The sequence below is a fragment of the Anomaloglossus baeobatrachus genome, chromosome 6 (assembly GCF_048569485.1).
Source record: "Anomaloglossus baeobatrachus isolate aAnoBae1 chromosome 6, aAnoBae1.hap1, whole genome shotgun sequence".
Taxonomy (NCBI): domain Eukaryota; kingdom Metazoa; phylum Chordata; class Amphibia; order Anura; family Aromobatidae; genus Anomaloglossus; species Anomaloglossus baeobatrachus.
This window is the reverse complement of record NC_134358.1, coordinates 526,966,580-526,988,495: the sequence shown is the minus strand read 5'-3', so window position 1 is coordinate 526,988,495 and position 21,916 is coordinate 526,966,580. Positions and strand designations below refer to the sequence as shown.

Genomic DNA, 21,916 nt, shown 5'->3' with positions numbered 1-21,916 from the left:
CCCAATTGGAGCTAGAAGAAAAGGAATTTACGGTAAGTAAACAAAATTCCCTTCATCTCTTGTGTGAATGAGCATGTGCAATTGTTTCATTCACTTATTATAGGAGCAGAGGCTGCATATGCTCTCTACTGCTTTATTCAAACAGGAGATTGAGGTCCCCTGTAGTCTGTAATTGTGAGGGTCTCAGCAGTTAGAAACAACAGCGATTATATCTGGATCCTGTAAAAAATTGATATTTTATGTACCATTTTGGGGGGTCTATGTTCCGTTCACAAGGTAATCCTTCATGCTTTTTCTTCTTTTGTCACCTTACACACTGATTATCTGGGAATTTGCCTTTTATTAATGTGAGGTCAATATTAGGATTCACTTGTCAACCATATTTCTGCAGAATTGAATTGACCCGTAGCATGAAGCGTGAACTTAGAAGGAGTCATTGGTTATTTGGGGGCTCCCTGTGCACCTCTTCTGTCTTTTGTAACTTCTTTTAACCACTTCAGGCATCAAAAGTCATGAAGCGGCTAAAAAGAACTGACCTGTCCATTCTTTAGGCAATGCCACCACTATGAATATATACGGTATATCTCTCCATCCATCCGCTGGAAAAGCTGTGAGCGAGACAGATGCTTCAGGAAAAACTCTGCTGCTATTCTCCTGAAGCAGTGATAGAATATAATGTGTCGTTGAAAACGTGCTTTTACCTCTCAGTGTTTTCTGTATGTGTGGTTAAAAAAAAAACAAAACAAAAAAAACAAAAACCTGTCCCAGTTGGGTCCGATTCGTGCATGTCAGTATTTGGATGTATTCTTTGGTGCTTCCATTTGAAATGCAGGCGTGTGAGTTTAACCTAAGGCTGAGTGTGAAACTTACTGCCTGGGGTCAGTCACTAGGACATTATATATTTTATAAAAATACCGTACTGTAGAGATGTAATTGTGATTTTTGTCTCCTTCAGAAATCATCCTGGTGGCCCTTTGAGATCTCGTCCGGCACACTGGTGTTTGCGGTCATCTGGCCATTTATTGCTCACTGGTTAATACATCTATACTTACAAAGGAAACGGAGGTGTGTATTACCTATGCAATGGGGAAAAAAGCAGAGTGGAGAGTTGCAAAAAAAAAAAACACAAAAACTGGGGCCACAATCACATATTGTTAGTCAATCTATTAATGGGCGCCATGTAACACCCAGTTTCTCACACAGCACTAGCAGCTGATCAGCAGTGGGACCACCACCATCATAGTCATCATCATTGTCTACATACCAGGGAGAACCGATGACTTTTCCGGCCCCCTCAAATATACTGGACATTTTGGCTCGTCTAGAGTGTACAATCAATTGTCACCTCTGACTTGAAGAGAGTCTATAATCAGATATTAAAGAGCACTGGGCATTCTGTGTCTCACCTCATACATTGCCGTATTCAAGGTTTAACCATCATAATATGGCAACTAGTGATGAGGAGTACCATCATTCTCGGATGCTCGGTACTGGTAACTAGTGATGAGCAGGCACTACCATGCTCGAGTACTCAGTACTCGTAACTAGGGATCAGTGAGCACTACCATACTTGGGTGCTCAGTATTCGTAACTAGTGATGAGCGGGCACTACCATGCTCGGGTGCTCGGTACTGGTAACTATTGATGAGCGGGCACTACCATGCTCGAGTGCTCAGTACTCGTAACTAGGGATGAGTGAGCACTACCATACTTGGGTGCTCAGTATTCGTAACTAGTGATGAGCGGGCACTACCATGCTGGTTGCTCGGTACTCTTAACAAGCAGTTGGATGCTTGGATGGGTGCAACTTGAGTATCAGAGTATAACGGAAGTCAATTGGAAACTTATGCATTTTTCCCGGAAAAATGCTTGAGTTCCCCATTGATTTCCATTATACCGGGGTACTTGAGTCACGAGCATCCAACTGCTTGTTATGGTAGTGCTCGCTTATCACTAGTTACAAGTACCGAGCATGATAGTGCTCACTCATCACTAGTTACAAGTACCGAGCACCTGAGCATGGTAGTGCTCACTCATCACTAGTTACGAGTACAGAGCACCCGAGCATGGTAGTGCCCGCTCATCACTAGTTACAAGTACTGAGCACCCGAGCATGGTAGTGCTCGCTCATCACTAGTTACAAGTACTGAGCACCCGAGCATGGTAGTGCCCACTCATCACTAGTTACAAGTACTGAGCACCCGAGCATGGTAGTGCTCGCTCATCACTAGTTACAAGTACTGAGCACCCGAGCATGCTAGTGCCCACTCATCACTAGTTACAAGTACTGAGCACCCGAGCATGGTAGTGCCCGCTCATCACTAGTTACCAGTACCGAGCCCCAAAGCATGGTAGTGCCCGCTCATCACTAGTTACAAGTACCGAGCATGGTAGTGCTCGATCATCACTAGTTACAAGTACCGAGCATGGTAGTGCTTGATCATCACTAGTTACAAGTACCGAGCATGGTAGTGCTCGATCATCACTAGTTACAAGTACCGAGCATGGTAGTGCCCGCTCATCACTAGTTACAAGTACCCGAGCATGGTAGTGCCCGCTCATCACTAGTTACAAGTACCGAGCATGGTAGTGCCCGCTCATCACGAGTGCCGAGGATGGTAGTGCTCGCTGATCAGTAATGGCAACCAATTCAGCACTTCCTTTGACCAAATTCTTGTTTAAATAGAGGCCAACAGAAAACAAATTGCAGCAGAGGCACAGACGCCCTATGGAAGGTTGTTTTGTAACAATCACCTTCATACGCAAAATAATTGGGGCTCATGAAAGACAATAAATCAGCGATATTTCATATCCAGCTTTTACAGTCAGTGACCTATTGAGCCTAGGGCAGATGCAGAGGATTTTTATGAACTGAAAACCCTCTATTTTACAATAATGTTTTTCCAAAACCTAAATTCATTTGCTTTGTAAAAATCCCCAGCCGGTCAGGTTTTCCTAAGGAACTCATCCTTTGAAGTGAGCACCAAATAAACAACATTTCCAAATTTGCATTTGCAGAGGTTTTGGGCACCATGGACAAAGCCCACATGGATATACCACAGTGCGATTCTGTCACATTTTAGTGTTTGTTTTTATTTTTTAATTTATTCATCTTTTGTCTTTAGGAAGCCGACCTGATCATTCAGTAGGAAACCACTCTGGTCTAGAGAAGCTACTGGGGACGCCCACTAATTGCCCCCCTGAGGACGGCGGCGGTCGGGAGCTCTTCCTCTCTTTGCTCTAGTAAATTCCTTGCACTACGAGAATGATAAAATAAGGACTAATTTTACTAAAGCTTGAATAGAAGACATATATACTAAGCTGGCAGTAGTATTAATGCGTTTTATTACATTTGAATCTAATTAAAATTAAATTATTTTTAAACTTCTGGAAAGCATGTAATAGAATAAATAGACTATTGTGAGGGCTCGAGGCCGGGGCGCGGACGTCCGGGCTCTGATTCACAATAACGACAAAAAAAAGACACTGATGGGTAACATGAAACTCGAGAATTCTACTGTAATATTTACTTTAGTAATAAAATCTATGCATAAAATAATTAAAAAATAAAGCAGCAAAACTGCATTTCTCAAAGGTACAATAAATGGAGGGGTGAAGTGGTCTCGAAGAAGAAATGTTCAACCATAAACTTGTCCATTTTTCCAATAATATGTAAAAAAAATTATACCAACAAGAAAAATAAATTTCACCATTTCCATGTACAGTACTTTCACGGAGCCTTTCAATTTAGAGCTAAGCTTCTTGTGCTGCATTCCTCTATTTAAAAGGATGGCCCAGCGTCGATTACTACATTAGGTAAGTGGTGCTAATAATGTTGCATCTGCACATACAAGTACATCTCAATAAATGTGAATATCATCAATGAGTTAATTTCAGTTATTCATTACAAAAAGTGAAACGCATATATTTTATAGTCATTACACACAGAGAGATCTATTCTTATCTATATATATAATTGCCTTATTCTGTCTGTCTGTCTGTCTGTCTGTCTGTCTGTCTGTCTGTCTGTCTGTCATGCTCTGAAATTGTGTCCTTACGGTGACACAAAGCTGATTGGCCGCTGGGCTCGCCATGGCCCCGCCCCCCCACACGGATTGGCCTCTCGCCCTGGCTCTCTGCAGGCCCCGCCTCCCTCACGCAATGCACGCTCGCTCTGGCCCAACTGACACGGGGCTCCGATTCCCAGGTGAGTACACACACACATCAGATCACACACACACCTCACACACACCTCACACATCACATCCACACACTCACAACATGCTGGGATATCGCTTGCTTCTACACCGGCTCCGTCAGGATCCCAGCAGCGCCAGACATAACCTTGCGATGCTGGGATCTTAACGGAGGCCGTGAAAGCTGGTAACCATTATACACATCGGGTAACTAAGGTCCCTTAGTTACCCGATGTGTATCATAGTTACCAGTGTACACCGGCTCACACTCACACACACACATCACATCGCATCCACACATCAAGGTCCTGCAGCTGCGGAACATACATAACATAACAGCACACACACACACACACACAAATCAGATCAGACTCACACATACCTCACACATCATATCGCATCCAAATACTCACAACATCCTGGGATATCGCTTGCTTCTCGGCGGCGATATTGTGCTGTGAGCTTCCAGGACCTGACGGAGGATCACATGGCCAGAGGCATGTGGTATGTCCGGATGTTGTGAGTATCAGCGCGTATGTGCAATATCGTCAGTGTCTGTGTGTGTGAGTGTATGCGATCGGGTGTGTGTGAGTGTATGCGATCGGGTGTGTGTGAGTGGATGCGATCGGTTGTGTGTGTGAGTGGATGCGATCGGTTGTGTGTGTGAGTGGATGCGATCGGTTGTGTGTGTGAGTGGATGCGATCGGTTGTGTGGGTGAGTGGATGCGATCGGTTGTGTGGGTGAGTGTCGGCAGAGGAGCACGGCGTGCTGGAGGAGGCTGGGAGCAGAGAGGCTGATCTTGGGGAAGGCTGGGAGGGGGAGGCTGATGCTGAGGGAGGCTGGAAGGAGAGAGGCTGAGCAAACGTGCTCCATCCCCCATGCTGCGCACTCCCCATCGTGCTGCATCCCCCATGCTGCGCACTCCCAAACGTGCTCCATCCGCCATGCTGCACACTCCCAAACGTGCTCCATCCGCCATGCTGCGCACTCCCAAACGTGCTCCATCCGCCATACTGCGCACTCCCAAACGTGCTCCATCCGCCATACTGCGCACTCCCCATCGTGCTCTATCCGCCATGCTGCACACTCCCAAACGTGCTCCATCCCCCATGCTGCGCACTCCCAAACGTGCTCCATCCGCCACGCTGCGCACTCCCCATCGTGCTCTATCCGCCATGCTGCACACTCCCAAAAGTGCTCCATCCGCCATGCTGCGCACTCCCAAACATGCTCCATCCGCCATGCTGCGCACCCCCCATCATGCTCCATCCGCCATGCTGCGCACTCCCAAACGTGCTCCATCCGCCATGCTGCGCACTCCCAAACGTGCTCCATCCGCCATGCTGCGCACTCCCAAACGTGCTCCATCCGCCATGCTGCGCACTCCCAAACGTGCTCCATCCGCCATGCTGCGCACTCCCAAACGTGGTCCATCCGCCATGCTGCGCACTCCCAAACGTGGTCCATCCGCCATGCTGCGCACTCCCAAACGTGCTCCATCCGCCATACTGCGCACTCCCAAACGTGCTCCATCCGCCATACTGCGCACTCCCCATCGTGCACCATCCGGCATGCTGCGCACTCCCAAGCGGATGGAGCATGATGGGGGGTGCGCAGCATGGCGGATGGAGCACGTTTGGGAGTGCGCAGCATGGCGGATGGAGCACGTTTGGGAGTGCGTAGCATGACGGATGGAGCACGTTTGGGAGTGCGCAGCATGACGGATGGAGCACGTTTGGGAGTGCGCTGCATGCCGGATGGTGCACGATGGGGAGTGCGCAGTATGGCGGATGGAGCACGTTTGGGAGTGCGCAGTATGGCGGATGGAGCACGTTTGGGAGTGCGCAGCATGGCGGATGGAGCACGTTTGGGAGTGCGCAGCATGGCGGATGGACCACGTTTGGGAGTGCGCAGCATGGCGGATGGAGCATGTTTGTGAGTGCTCAGCATGGCGGATGGAGCACGTTTGGGAGTGCGCAGCATGGCGGATGGAGCACGTTTGGGAGTGCGCAGCATGCCGGATGGTGCACGATGGGGAGTGCGCAGTATGGCGGATGGAGCACGTTTGGGAGTGCGCAGCATGGCGGATGGAGCACGTTTGGGAGTGCGCAGCATGGTGGATGGACCACGTTTGGGAGTGCGCAGCATGGCGGATGGAGCACGTTTGGGAGTGCGCAGCATGGCGGATGGAGCACGTTTGGGAGTGCGCAGCATGGCGGGTGGAGCACGTTTGGGAGTGCGCAGCATGGCGGGTGGAGCATGATAGGGGGTGCGCAGCATGGCGGATGGAGCACGTTTGGGAGTGCGCAGCATGGCGGATGGAGCACGTTTGGGAGTGTGCAGCATGGCGGATAGAGCACGATGGGGAGTGCGCAGCATGGCGGATGGAGCACGTTTGGGAGTGCGCAGCATGGGGGATGCAGCACGATGGGGAGTGCGCAGTATGGCGGATGGAGCACGTTTGGGAGTGCGCAGCATGGCGGATGGACCACGTTTGGGAGTGCGCAGCATGGCGGATGGAGCACGTTTGGGAGTGCGCAGCATGGGGGATGCAGAACGATGGGGGGTGCGCAGCATGGGGGATGGAGCACGATGGGAGGTGCACACCTCCCCCCAACACACACACACGCGCACTGCACAACACACACACACTAGGAATCACAAACAACGCCCTACACAGACACCCACACACACAGACAACGCTGCACACACAAATATACGCACATACTGCACAACACACACATTGCTCAAAACATACCTCCCCCCAAAACACACCACACACACACAAACCGCACAACACACACACACACACACAATGCTACAGACACACAGCGCTCCACAAACAACGCAACACACATACAACACCGCTCTCACCCCCCGCGACACTCAGAACATGTACAGCGCCCTACACAAACACTTGGTAACTACACACAACAACATCTATATATATATATATATATAACAAAAATCATACATGAACTACACAATACGTAAATTCTAGAATACCCGATGCGTAGAATCGGGCCACCTTCTAGTATATTTTATATAGGAGTCATTACAGACAGAGGGATCTATTCCTATATATTATATTGGAGTCATTACACACAGAAAGATCTATTCCTATATTATATAGAGTCATTACACACAGGGATCTATTCCTATATATTATATAGTCATTACACACAGAGGGATCTATTCCTATATATTATTTCTCTGACGCCTCATTGGGGGACACAGGACCATGGGTGTTATGCTGCCTATCCATAGGAGGACACTAAGTAGATGCAAAAAGCATTAGCTCCTCCTCTACAGTATACACCCCCTGGCCGGGCCAGGCAACCTCAGTTTTAGCTTAGTGTCTGTAGGAGGCACATCCTTGCAAGGTTTTGTTATTTTTTGAGGGCGACTGTTTCCCTTAGGGACCGATCTCCCAATACCACCAACGGGCGGGAACGCGGAGTGTTGCCTCCACGTACTCCCTCCTGCGACGCTGGACCCTGGGCTGCCTTTTACTGGACGACGGGTACCACAGACACCAATTTTCCAGAGCCCAGGGCAGAGGCACAATTCCTCAGCCCCTCTTTGCAGGCTCTGAGTTCATACATTGCACCTGTGTGGCCGGACACAGCAGGCTGACTCTGCTATTTCCACTGCCTGGACTGAGGCAGTGTTAAGATGAGATCCCCCCCGACTGGTTTCCCAGACAAAGGGAGAAAGACTGCAGGGAAGGTTCCCAGAACTGCTGATTTTACAGTCTTTATTCCCACCATAGCTGCTTGCTGGCTGGAGGAGGGGGAGTTCCTTGCTGATTGCAGGGACTCCTACAGAGATAAATCTACTGGTAGCTGTGTGCTGAGTGGAGGGGGAGAAAAACTGTCACAGAGGCTCCCTTCCCGCCGTTTTTTACTGCTGACAGCAGGGGGGCACACTGACTTCTTTTTGGCGCTCTTTTAGCGCTAAGCCCCGCCCCCCAGGGCCACGATAAGCCCCGCCCCCCAGGAAAACGCGCAAAGATTTCCACAGAGACTCCTTCCTGGCATACTCCTATTAGGAACATGCAGAACTCTAAGGGTACTAAGAGTGCTAAGGCTCACATAGTCTATTATACTGCCTGCCACGCTGAGCTACCACGTAAAGACACCTCTTGTCTCTGTGAGTCCTGTGCCCCTATAGCCCCCCAAGACCCCCCCGCCACAACAGTCAGCCCAGAGCCTAGGGCTCCCAGCCCACCGGAATGGGTACAGTTTCTGTCCCAATCCATGGAAAAACTGTCACTGAACCTGGTGCTGGTTATGCAATGTCCTCCACACCCTTCTGGGCCCCTGGACGGAACGCAGCCTGAGGATACCCCTATGGAGGATTCTTCTGAGGTAATCCGGGCCCATGCTTCATCGGTTGCAGGGATCAGGAAAAGAGCACACGGCCGGGTGTCTCCAGCACTCTCTCATGGCCCCCATGGCTCTCCCTCGGGAGCACACAGAGCAGGCTCTCCCACACGCTCCACGGCTTCTGAAGAGCTGGAGGAGGGAGAATGCTGTTTGTACCAGGATGATTCCTTGGTTTCACCCTCCCCAGATGATCAAACTGCAATAGACTCCCTTATAGCAGCAATCAACCAAACTCTGCATGTGGAGGATCCCACATCCACTACCACTGACCATGTGGTCTCCTTTAAGAGGGCAAGGAAACCCCAAAAGGTTTTCGCTGATCACCCAGAGTTTCAGGATATCCTCACAAAGCAAAGGAGAAGCCTGACAGGCGCTTCGGTAACCGTAAACTCATGGAGGCCCGGTACCCTTTTGCCTCACCTGCCCCTAAGGGCTGGGCCGATCCGCCCTCGGGCGACCCCCCCGGTCTCCCGCCTTGCCACAAAAACGCTCCTGTCTTTACCCGATGGTTCCTCCATTAAGGACCCGACAGACAGACAGGTGGAGCACCTCACCCGCTCTGCCTTTGAGGCTGCGGGTTCCTCCCTCTCGACCTCCTTTGCCTCTGTGTGGGTCGCAAAGGCGATCTCGGTCTGGGCAGAATCCCTTAATACTTCGCTTGAGGAATCCCAGTTCCCTCATACCGTCACAAAGGTAACAGCTCAAATTGCCGCTGCGGCGGAGTACCTCATGCAGGCCTCAATTGATGCTGCTACCTGCGCAGCTTTTGCCGCCTCAAATACCATAGCTGTCCGTAGAGCTCTCTGGCTCCGACAATGGCAAGCGGACTCTGCCTCCAAGAAGTCTCTCACGGGCCTTCCCTTTTTTCCAGACCGATTGTTTGGCGAACGTCTAGGCAAGCTCATTTCTGACGCCACGGGAGGAAAAAGTACCTCCCTTCCCCAGCTGAAGTCCAGGACGACCTTCGCCAGACGTCCACAGTCCTCGTTCCGCTCCTTTCGGAACTCATTTGGTTGGTCGACATCCCGCTCTGCCCCTACCACTAGCCGCGGACTACGCAGGGACCGACCTTCTCAGCTCTCCCCGAAACCCACTTTGTCATGGCAGCCTAGACCGAAACAGTCCAGGACTAGGGAGACTCGTCCACGACGTTTTCCCCCCTCATGACTCCCCCGGAAGACACACTCATTGTAGGAGGTCGACTGCGGCTCTTTCAACACATCTGGGCTGCCGCCTCAGACGACAAGTGGGTGCAAGACCTTGTGTCTTCCGGTTACCACATAGAATTTCGGACCAGACGCCCGAGTCGGTTCCTTCTCTCAAACCCCCCAAAGACTCGAAAACGACGCGAGACCTTTTTTCTCAGCAATCCACTCGCTCCAAACAGCAGGAGTGATAATACCCGTCCCGGACGACGAGAAGTTCAGGGGTTTTTATTCCAACCTATTTGTGGTCCCCAAAAAGGATGGGTCAATTCAACCCATCCTGGACCTCAAACACCTAAACAAACATGTACACGTACGGAGATTCAGAATGGAGTCCCTAAGGTCCATTATTGCATCCATGGTCAAAGGGGAATTCCTCGCCTCCATAGATATCAAGGATGCGTACCTGCACATACCCATCGCTCCAGATCACCAAAAGTTCCTCCGCTTCGCAGTTCAGGACTCCCATTTTCAATTCGTAGCCCTACCCTTCGGCCTTGCCACCGCACCAAGGGTCTTCACCAAAGTCACGGCGGCCGCCATGAGCGTCCTTCACGCCAGGGGAGTAGTCTTTCTCCCTTACTTGGACGATCTCATCAAGGCCCCCTACTTCCGCGACTGCTCAACCAGCGTACAGATCACCGTGGACACCCTATCCCGCTTAGGGTGGCTACTGATTCTAGACAAATCATCCCCGGTCCCAGCACGATCCATCACCTTCCTGGGCATGTCCCTGGACACCCGTCGGGGCTTGATCTACCTCCCTCAGGACAAGGCAATCGCTCTTCGACAAGCGGTACGCTGCCTTCTACGTCCTCCGTCTTGCTCCATTCGATTCAGCACGAAGGTGCTCGGCAGGATGGTGGCGGCTATGGAGGCAGTACCTTTTGCTCAACTGCACTTCCGCCCACTGCAGCTAGCCCTTCTAGCTGCCTGGGACAAGAGCCCCTTCTCCCTGGACAAACATCTTCACCTGACGCCTTCAGTCAGGTATGCACTCCGCTGGTGGCTTCGGTCCTCATCCCTATCGAAGGGGAGATCTTTTCTCCCAGTGAACTGGCTGGTCCTGACCACGGACGCCAGCCTCCTAGGCTGGGGAGCAGTGTACCGGCACCACACTGCTCAAGGACATTGGACGCCCCAGGAGTCTTCCCTACCCATAAACATCCTGGAAATCCCTGCGATCTTTCTCGCGCTTAGGGCGTTCTGCCCTCTGCTAGCGGGTTGTTAGATTCGAGTCCAATCGGACAATGCGACAGCTGTAGCCTATATCAATCGGCAGGGGGGCACCCGCAGCAAAGCAGCTTATCTCGAGGCCCACAAGATCCTCAGCTGGGACGAATCGACAGGGTCAGTGACATCAGCAATACACATACCGGTGGTAGAGAACTGGGCAGCAGACTTTCTAAGTCGCCAAGGCCTAACCGCCGGAGAATGGTCTGTAGTGTTTCTACACATCTGCACTCGCTGGGGCACACCAGACGTGGATCTAATGGCCTCAAGGTTAACGCAAAGGTACCCGCGTTCATAGCCAGGTCACGCGACCCGCAGTCCATCGGCGCGGATGCTCTAGTCTGCTCCTGGCACCACTTCCGCCTGCCTTACATATTTCCACCTCTACCCCTGCTGCCGCGGGTAATCAGGAAGATCAAGGCAGAGGGAGTCCTGGTGATACTGATATCACCGGACTGGCCCAGGCGCGCGTGGTACGTCGAATTAGTACAAATGCTCGCAGACGTACCGTGGCGCCTTCCAGACATCCCAGACTTGCCGACCCAAGGGCCCATTTCCCATCAGAACTCCAGAGCCCTGAAGCTGACGGCATGGCCATTGAGACCTGAGTATTAACAAGAGCGGGATTCTCCCCCGCGGTTATCTCCACCATGATCAGCGCCCGAAAGCCTGCTTCATCCCGCATTTACCACCGTACGTGGAAAATCTTCTTTTCACGGTGCAGGGAAACTAACGTCCAGCCTATGCCTCTGGCCATCCCCAAAATTTTCGACTTTCTGCAGTCTGGCTTGCAAGCGGGGTTGGCTCTCAGTTCCCTTTAAAGGGCAGGTCTCAGCGCTCTCAATCTTCTACCAATGGCGCCTGGCTCAAAAACCGCAAGTCAAGACCTTCCTCCAGGGCGTTTCCCATCTAGTTCCCCCGTACAAACGGCCGCTGGACCCATGGGACCTCAATCTCGTTCTGGATGGTCTCCAGAGGTCTCCCTTTGAACCTCTCAAGAAATCCTCCCTTGCTCTTCTGTCCTGGAAGGTAACATTCCTGGTGGCAATTACGTCCATCAGACGGGTTTCGGAGCTGGCAGCACTCTCTTGCCGCGAGCCTTTTCTGATCTTTCACCAGGACAAGGTGGTTCTGCGCCCCCTTCCGGATTTTCTTCCAAAGGTTCCTACCCAGTTTCATTTCAACGAGGACATTGTTCTGCCTTCCTTTTGTCCACACCCAGTTCATAGGGTGGAAAGGTCTCTGCATTCGTTAGATCTCGTCAGGGCTCTCAGATATTACATATCCAGGACAGCCCCCTTAGTAAAACGGACTCTTTGATCGTCATTCCTGAGGGGCCTAAGAAGGGACAGGCAGCTTCAAAGGCAACTCTGGCTCGCTGGATTCGCTCTGCGATCCAAAAAGTCTACTGCTTGCAACTCAAGCCCATTCGTAGTGGGCTGTGGGCTCATTCCACGCGAGCAGTTGGCGCTTCATGGGCCATTCGGCATCAGGCTTCAGTGGACCAGGTGTGTAAGGCTGCGACCTGGTCTAGCCTACATACTTTTTCAAAGCATTACAGAGTCCATACCCAGGTTTCAGCGGAGGCAAATCTGGGTAGGAAAATTCTACAAATGGCAGTAGGGCACCTCTCTCAGTAGGCGCTCCAGGCTGTCTGGGACTGGTTTCTAGTCCTTGGGTTGTGTTGTCTTCTTTTATTTTTCCCACCCATGGACTGCTTTAGGACGTCCCATGGTCCTGTGTCCCCCAATGAGGCGTCAGAGAAAAACGGATTTTTGTGTTCTCACCGTAAAATCGTTTTCTCTTAGCCATCATTGGGGGACACAGCACCTACCCTGTTGCCCTGGTGGGCCTTGGTTCTCTCAGTACCTTATTTGGTTATGACTCTTTTTTTCTCATGTTCCTGCGTTGAGATAAGTTTTTACTATTTTTTTCTCCTACTACTTGTGTACTAAAACGGAGGTTGCCTGGCCCGCCCAGGGGGTGTATGCTGCAGAGGAGGAGCTAATGCTTTTTGCACCTACTTAGTGTCCTCCTATGGGTAGGCAGCATAACACCTATGGTCCTGTGTCCCCCAATGATGGCTAAGAGAAAACGATTTTACGGTGAGTACACAAAAATCCGTTTATAATCATTACACATAGAAGGATCTATTTCAAGTGTTTATTTCTGTTAATGTTGATGATTATGTCTTACAGCCAATGAAAACCCAAAAGTCATTATCTCAGAATTAGAATAAAATATTTTTTTTTTCAGTTTCTCTTATAAACTCAAATGTTGGCGCCTACTGAAAAGTCTGTACAGTAAATGCTTCAATACTTGGTCGGGTCCTTTTGCATAAATTACTGCATCAATGCAGTGTGGCATGGAGGTAATCAGCCTGTGGCACTGCTGAGGAGTTATGGAAGCCCAGGTTGCTTTGATAGCAGCCTTCAGCTCGTCTGCATTGTTGGGTCTGGTGTCTTTCATCTTCCTCTTGACAATACACCATAGATTCTCTATGGGGTTTAGGTCAGGCGAGTTTGCTGGCCAATCAAGCACAGTGATACTGTGGTTATTAATCCAGGTATTGGTACTTTTGGCAGTGTGAACAGGTGCCAAGTCCTGCTGGAAAATGACATTTCTATCTTCAAAAAGCTTGTCGGCAGAGGGAAGCATGAAGTGCTCTAAAATTTCCTGGTAGATGGCTGTGCTGACTTTGGTCTTGATAAACACAATGGACATACACCAAATGACATGGCTCCCCAAACCATCACTGATTGGGGAACCTTCACACTAGACCTCAGCAGCTTGGATTGTGGCCTCTCCACTCTTCATCTAGACTCTGGGACCGAGATTTCCAAATAAACTGCAAAATTTACTTTCATGTGAAAACAACACCTTGAACCGAGCAACAGTCCAGCTCTTTTTCTCCTTGGCCCAGGTAAGACGCGTCTGGCGTTGTCTATTGTTCATGAGCGGCTTGACACAAGGAATGTGACCGTTGTAGCCCATGTCCTGTATGCGCCTGTGTGGTGGCTTTTGAAGCACTGACTCCAGCAGCGTCCACTCCTTGTAAATCTCCCTCAAACTTTTGAATGGCCTTTTCGTAACAATCCTATCAATGCTGCGGTTATCCCGCTGGCTTGTGCACCTTTTTCTACCACACTTTTCCCTTCCACTCAACTTTCAATTAATATGCTTAGATACTGCACTTTAAACAGCCAGCTTCTTTAGCAATGACCTTTTGTGACTTACCCTCCTTGTGGAGTGTGCAAATGACTACCTTCTGGACATTTGTCAAGTCAGCAGTCTTCCTCATGATTGTGTAGCCTACTGAACCAGATAAAAGGGACCATTTTAAATGCTTATCTGGTGTCGCTGCTACGTCACCATTTTCTGTGACGTTGCAGCGACGTCCCGTCGCTGTGTGACATCCAGCAACGACCTGGCCCCTGCTGTGAGGAGGTCGCCGGTCGTTGCTGAATGTCCAGCTTCATTTTTTGGTCGTCACTCTCCCGCTGTGACACACACATCGCTGTGTGTGACAGCGAGAGAGCGACGAAATGAAGCGAGCAGGGAGCAGGAGCCGGCGTCTGGCAGCTGCGGTAAGCTGTAACCAGCATAAACATCGGGTAACCAAGGGAAGACCTTTCCCTGGTTACCCGATATTTACCTTCGTTACCAGCCTCCGCCCTTGCTGCCAGTGCCGGCTCCTGCTCTGTGCACATGTGGCTGCAGTACACATCAGGTAATTAACCCGATGTATACTGTAGCAAGGAGAGCAAGGAGCCAGCGCTAAGCGCGGCTCCCTGCTCTCTGCACTGTGACATGTAGCTGCAGCACACATCGGGTTAATTAACCCGATGTGTACTGTACCTAGGAGAGCAAGGAGCCAGCGCTAAGGGTATGTGTGCACGTTGCTTTTTACCTGCTTTTTACCTGCTTTTTTGCTGCTTTTTCTTCTGCGCTGTTTAATGCCAAAATGGATGTGTTCTTCTATTCAAGCAAAGTCTATGGGAATTTGGGTTTCTTGTTCACACTATGTTGTTCAAAATGCTGCCTTTTTGAGGCAGAACTTTGGTCAAAAACTCAGCTTTTCAAAGAAGCAACATGTCAATTGTTTTTGCCATTTGAGTTTTGCACTGCAAAGCTGAGTTTTTGACCAAAGTTCTGCACAAAAAGGCAGCATTTTGAACAACATAGTGTGAACAAGAAACCCAAATTCCCATAGACTTTGCTTGAATAGAAGAACACATCCATTTTGGCATTAAACAGCGCAGAAGAAAAAGCAGCAAAAAAGCAGGTAAAAAGCAGGTAAAAAGCAACGTGCGCACATACCCTAAGCGCGGCTCCCTGCTCTCTGCACATGTAGCACAGCGACGTTATGATCGCTGCTTCTGCTGTGTTTGACAGCTAAGCAGCGATCATAACAGCGACTTACAAGGTCGCTGTTACGTCACCGAAAATGGTGACGTAACAGCGACGTCGCTGTCGCTTAGCGTGAACCCAGCTTTAGGAAGCCTTTGCGAGTGTTTTATGTTAATTCTAATTTTCTGAGATAAAGACTGTTGGGTTTTCATTGGCTGCAAGCCATAATCATCAACATTAACAGAAATAAAAACTTGAAGTAGACTCTTCTGTGTGTAATGACTATATAATAATGCAGGTTTTTTGATGATTTATCCTATGCATTAAAATGGGTAAAATCTGCAGCAAAAATGCTGAAATAATGCACAGGCTGCAGCTTTAAATCTGCAAGGAGAAAATACTCAGTGAAGGAGACTTCAAGGTCCACATTTACTTTGCTAGCATTAGGAAACCATTTAGGTTTTCTTAGAAATCTGCACTGAAAAACGCAATGTGTGCACATAGCCAATAGGTGCAGAAGATTTGCAACATCAAATACCCATCATAGGAACGTTTCATGCAGGGGGTGAGGACATTGCAATCTGCACGTTCTTCACATCCTAGGACATACAAGTGCATCTTAATAAATTAGAATATCATCAAAAAGTTAATTTACTTCAGTAATTCAATACAAAAAGGGAAATGCATATTTTCCTACCATGAGATGTAGAAATGGTGCAGAAATTACTGCATCAAATACTTCATATGTGCACACACCCATAAGGTAAAATCGGTTACTCTTTTTTTTTTCTCTGTTTGGTATTTCATATACTGCAGCTTTATTTTTGATATATCCTGGAATTTGGCCTTCACAAAACTTTGATTAGTTGTAGAGTACATGCATTATCGCCGAGGAAACTTACTAAAAATGCATATGCGTTCACCTGAGGAGTTTTAGCATCTAATTCAATTCTCCGGGGAAAATCCGCACATAAAGAACTTTGCGTACTTGCCAAAAAATTGAAATGTAGATTTCAAATGTGCACCGCAGGTCAGTTTAGGTTGCATAAAAAAGAAGACCATGAAATTTTTATAAAGTCTACTATTTTCACTGGAATTGTAAAATGTGTTTTTTTGAGTAACAAACATACACAGCATGAACACCCCTGATTTATATACAGTTAGGTCCAGAAATATTTGGACAGTGACACAATTTTCGCGAGTTGGGCTCTGCATGCCACCACATTGGATTTGAAATGAAACCTCTACAACAGAATTCAAGTGCAGATTGTAACGTTTAATTTGAAGGTTTGAACAAAAATATCTGATAGAAATTGTAGGAATTGTACACATTTCTATACAAACACTCCACATTTTAGGAGGTCAAAAGTAATTGGACAAATAAACCAAACCCAAACAAAATATTTTTATTTTCAATAATTTGTTGCGAATCCTTTGGAGGCAATCACTGCCTTAAGTCTGGAACCCATGGACATCACCAAACGCTGGGTTTCCTCCTTCTTAATGCTTTGTCAGGCCTTTACAGCCGCAGCCTTCAGGTCTTGCTTGTTTGTGGGTCTTTCCGACTTAAGTCTGGATTTGAGCAAGTGAAATGCAGGCTCAATTGGGTTAAGATCTGGTGATTGACTTGGCCATTGCAGAATGTTCCACTTTTTTGCACTCATGAACTCCTGGGTAGCTTTGGCTGTATGCTTGGGGTCATTGTCCATCTGTACTATGAAGCGCCGTCCGATCAACTTTGCGGCATTTGGCTGAATCTGGGCTGAAAGTATATCCCGGTACACTTCAGAATTCATCCGGCTACTCTTGTCTGCTGTTATGTCATCAATAAACACAAGTGACCCAGTGCCATTGAAAGCCATGCATGCCCATGCCATCACGTTGCCTCCACCATGTTTTACAGAGGATGTGGTGTGCCTTGGATCATGTGCCGTTCCCTTTCTTCTCCAAACTTTTTTTCTTCCCATCATTCTGGTACAGGTTGATCTTTGTCTCATCTGTCCATAAAATACTTTTCCAGAACTAAGCTGGCTTCATGAGGTGTTTTTCAGCAAATTTAACTCTGGCCTGTCTATTTTTGGAATTGATGAATGGTTTGCATCTAGATGTGAACCCTTTGTATTTACTTTCATGGAGTCTTCTCTTTACTGTTGACTTAGAGACAGATACACCTACTTCACTGAGAGTGTTCTGGACTTCAGTTGATGTTGTGAACGGGTTCTTCTTCACCAAAGAAAGTATGCGGCGATCATCCACCACTGTTGTCATCCGTGGACGCCCAGGCCTTTTTGAGTTCCCAAGCTCACCAGTCAATTCCTTTTTTCTCAGAATGTACCCGACTGTTGATTTTGCTACTCCAAGCATGTCTGCTATCTCGCTGATGGTTTTTTTCTTTTTTTTCAGCCTCAGGATGTTCTGCTTCACCTCTATTGAGAGTTCCTTAGACCGCATGTTGTCTGGTCACAGCAACAGCTTCCAAATGCAAAACCACACACCTGTAATCAACCCCAGACCTTTTAACTACTTCATTGATTACAGGTTAACGAGGGAGACGCCTTCAGAGTTAATTGCAGCCCTTAGAGTCCCTTGTCCAATTACTTTTGGTCCCTTGAAAAAGAGGAGGCTATGCATTACAGAGCTATGATTCCTAAACCCTTTCTCCGATTTGGATGTGAAAACTCTCATATTGCAGCTGGGAGTGTGCACTTTCAGCCCATATTATATATATAATTGTATTTCTGAACAGGTTTTTGTAAACAGCTAAAATAACAAAACTTGTGTCACTGTCCAAATATTTCTGGACCTAACGGTGTATATATATATATATATATATATATAATATAAATAAATAAACAAACCTTCTGGTGGCTTCAGTTTTTACAGACACCGCTCCGGTTCTACGGCACCATTTTATGACGAACTTTACTGGACGGAAGTCAGAAGCACGCAATACAGGTCTACAAGAATGAGGCTACCATAGACTTGTATTGAGTTGTGACGTCTGGCGCACTCCATGAAACACTGGAGCAGTCAGCAGGTCACAAATCACAGGACACTGACCAAAGCAGCGTAGATACATGGATAGACATCGAAAGGTGAGTATAAGACAGAGGACAGGGGACTTGCATCTAAAGCACCACTCCCCTGCCATCGTCTGTCTTTTGCTGCCGCAGCTCAGTGTCTATTTCTTCAAGATTGCTAGGCTCACATTTCAGGTACCATTTACCTGCTACTAGTCATATAGCAAATTAATGAGAAACTGCCAATGCTGCTGAAAGTACAGGTCTTTTATAATAGACTGGAGGCCAGCCCCTTTAATGCATTCTTTTGATAAGCTGGTCAAGTTAAAAGAAAATGTCAACATAATGTGGTCGGCTCGTCTTTGTCGTGTAGCACAATTTCAGACACAGACCGCATAGAAGACATTCAACAAGAGTACTGAGCTGCGCAGCCATGACTTCAGCACTGGGTGAGATCAACACTGAGGCCGGAGTCACACTTGCGAGTGACTCGTGCGAGTCTTGCATCACATCACCTGGCAAGGCCTGCCACTGTCTGGACAGGAGCATCTCAGCTGCATAGAAATACCTGCAGCTGCACGCTCCGGTCAGGAGAGTGTGCAGCCTTGCCGGGTGAGGAGATGAGAAACTTGCGTGAGTCACTCGCAAGTGTGACTCTGGCCTTACTAGAAAGCTGCAGCAGATGGGAGTACCTGTTCTTCTCATTCACCAACCTATAGACTACAATTGATAGGTGTAACTAGACATCTCACTGAGTTGGCAAGCCTTTTTTTGACCAAAACAGATTTGGGTTTTTTTTTTTTTTCAAGAGAATCATGAGTTTAGGAGACAACCTTGAAGAAGGGAATTTTGTTACTTACCGTAAATTCCTTTTCTTCTAGCTCTTATTGGGAGACCCAGACGATTGGGGTATAGCTACTGCCCTCCGGAGGCCACACAAAGCACTACACTAAAAAGTGCAAGGCCCCTCCCCCTCTGGCTATACCCCCCCGTGGTATCACGGGTTCTCCAGTTTTAGTGCCAAAGCAAGAAGGAGGAAGCCAATAACTGGTTTAAACAAATTAACTCCGAATAACGTCGGAGAACTGAAAAACCGTTCAACATGAACAACATGTGTACCCGCAAACAACCAAGAAATCCCGAAGGACAACAGGGCTGGGTCTCCCAATAAGAGCTAGAAGAGCTAGAAGAAAAGGAATTTACGGTAAGTAACAAAATTCCCTTCTTCTTCAGCGCTCTATTGGGAGACCCAGACGATTGGGACGTCCAAAAGCTGTCCCTGGGTGGGTAAAGAGATACCTCATGTTAGAGCTGCAAAACAGCCCTCCCCTACGGGGATGTCACTGCCGCCTGCAGGACTCTTCTACCTAAGCTGGCATCCGCCGAAGCATAGGTATGCACCTGATAATGTTTGGTGAAAGTGTGCAGACTCGACCAGGTAGCTGCCTGGCACACCTGTTGAGCCGAAGCCTGGTGTCGTAGCGCCCAGGACGCACTCACGGCTCTGGTTGAATGGGCTTTCAGCCCTGAAAGAACCGGAAGCCCTGCAAAACGGTAGGCTTCCAGAATTGGTTCTTTGATCCATCGAGCCAGGGTGGCTTTAGAAGCCTGCAACCTCTTGCGCGTACCAGCGACAAGGGTATCGGAACGGCGTACGGGCGCCGTGCGTGAAATGTAGATTCTGAGTGCTCTCACCAGATCTAGCAACCGTAAATCATTCTCATACCGGTGAACCGGATGAGTGCAAAAGAACGGTAAGGAGATATCCTGATTAAGATGAAACGAGGATACTACCTTAGGGAGAAACTCCGGAATGATGCGCAGCACTACCTTGTCCTGGTGAAACACCAGGAAGGGAGCCTTGGATGACAGAGCTGCCAGCTCAGACACTCGCCGAAGCGATGTGATCGCAACGAGAAACGCCACCTTCTGTGACAGGCGAGAAAAGGAAACTTCCTTCAGAGGCTCGAAAGGCTGCTTCTGGAGAGCAACTAGAACCCTGTTCAGATCCCATGGATCCAACGGCCGCTTGTACGGGAGTACGATATGACAAACCCCCTGCGGGAACGTGCGCACCTTAGAAAGACGTGCTAGACGCTTCTGAAAAAACACGGATAGTGCTGAGACTTGCCCTTTGAGGGAGTCTAGCGACAAGCCCTTTTCTAACTCCTATTGTAGGAAGGAAAGAAAGATAGGCAATGCAAATGGCCAGGGAGACACTCCCTGAGTAGAGCACCAGATTAAGAAAACCTTCCACGTTCTGTGGTAGATCTTAGCAGACGTGGGCTTCCTAGCCTGTCTCATGGTGGCAACGACCCCTTGGGATAATCCTGAAGACGCTAGGATCCAGGACACACAAGCCACACAGTCAGGTTCAGGGCCGCAGAATTCCGATGGAGAAAACGGCCCTTGAGACAGTAAGTCTGGTCGGTCTGGTAGTGACCCCGGTCGGCCGACCGTGAGATGCCACAGATCCGGGTACCACGATCTCCTCGGCCAGTCTGATGCGACGAGTATGACGCGGCTGCAATCGGATCTGATTTTTTCGCAGTACTCTGGGCAAGAGTGCCAGAGGTGGAAACACATATGTGAGCCGGAACTGCGACCAATCTTGCACTAAGGCGTCTGCCGCCAGAGCTCTGTGATCGCGCGATCGTGCCATAAATGCCGGGACCTTGTTGGTGTGCCGAGACGCCATTAGGTCGACGTCCGGCCCCCCCCCAGCGGCAACAGATTTCCTGAAACACGTCCGGGTGAAGGGACCATTCCCCCGCGTCCATGCCCTGGCGACTGAGGAAGCCCGCTTCCCAGTTTTCTACGCCCGGGATGTGAACTGCGGATATGGTGGATGCTGTGTCCTCCACCCACATGAGGATTCGCCGGACTTCCTGGAAGGCTGCTGACTGCGTGTCCCTCCTTGGTGGTTGATGTATGCCACCGCTGTGGAGATGTCCGACTGGATTCGGATCTGCTCCCTTCTAGCCACCTTTGGAAAGCTAATAGGGTAAGATACCCTGCCCCGATTTCCAGCACATCGAACTGAAGGGTGGACTCCTGCTGAGTCCACGTCCCCTGAGCCATGTGGCGGAGACAAACTGCTCCCCACCCTGACAGACTCGTATCTGTCGTGACCACTGCCCAGGATGGGGGCTATGGCAATGAGGTGGGAATAAGCCACTATTGCAGAGAGTCCTCGGCCGTCAGGGAAAGGGAGACTTCCCGTCCAGGGAGGTTGACTGCCCATCCCATTGGCCCCATTGCCGTTGGCGCAGATGAAACTGCGCAAAGAGAACTGCCTCGATGGCTGCCACCATCTTCCTTGGGAAGTGCATGAGGCGCCTTAAGGGGTGCGACTGGCCTTGAAGGAGAGACTGCACCTCTGTTTGCAGTGAACGCTGCTTGTTCAGCGGAAGCTTCACTATTGCTGATAGAGTGTGAACTCCATGCCGAGATACGTTAGTGATTGAGTCGGAGACAGATTTGACCTTGCCAAATTGATGATCCACCCGAAAGTCTGGAGAGT

The 21,916-nt window shown here is 49.1% G+C and overlaps 1 protein-coding gene across 2 annotated transcripts in view; it reads left to right on the top strand.

The window, feature by feature from the left end:
- Positions 1–3,723, top strand: part of ACBD5 (acyl-CoA binding domain containing 5) — a 77,288-nt gene extending 73,565 nt beyond the window's left edge. For both annotated transcript variants that reach the window (XM_075315534.1, XM_075315533.1), the window contains 2 exons: positions 956–1,065; positions 3,126–3,723. In XM_075315534.1, the coding sequence (XP_075171649.1) occupies positions 956–1,065; positions 3,126–3,138 (123 nt within the window). In that variant the 3' untranslated portion in view covers positions 3,139–3,723. The remainder of the gene's footprint in view (positions 1–955; positions 1,066–3,125) is intronic.
- Positions 3,724–21,916: the final 18,193 nt, after the last annotated feature.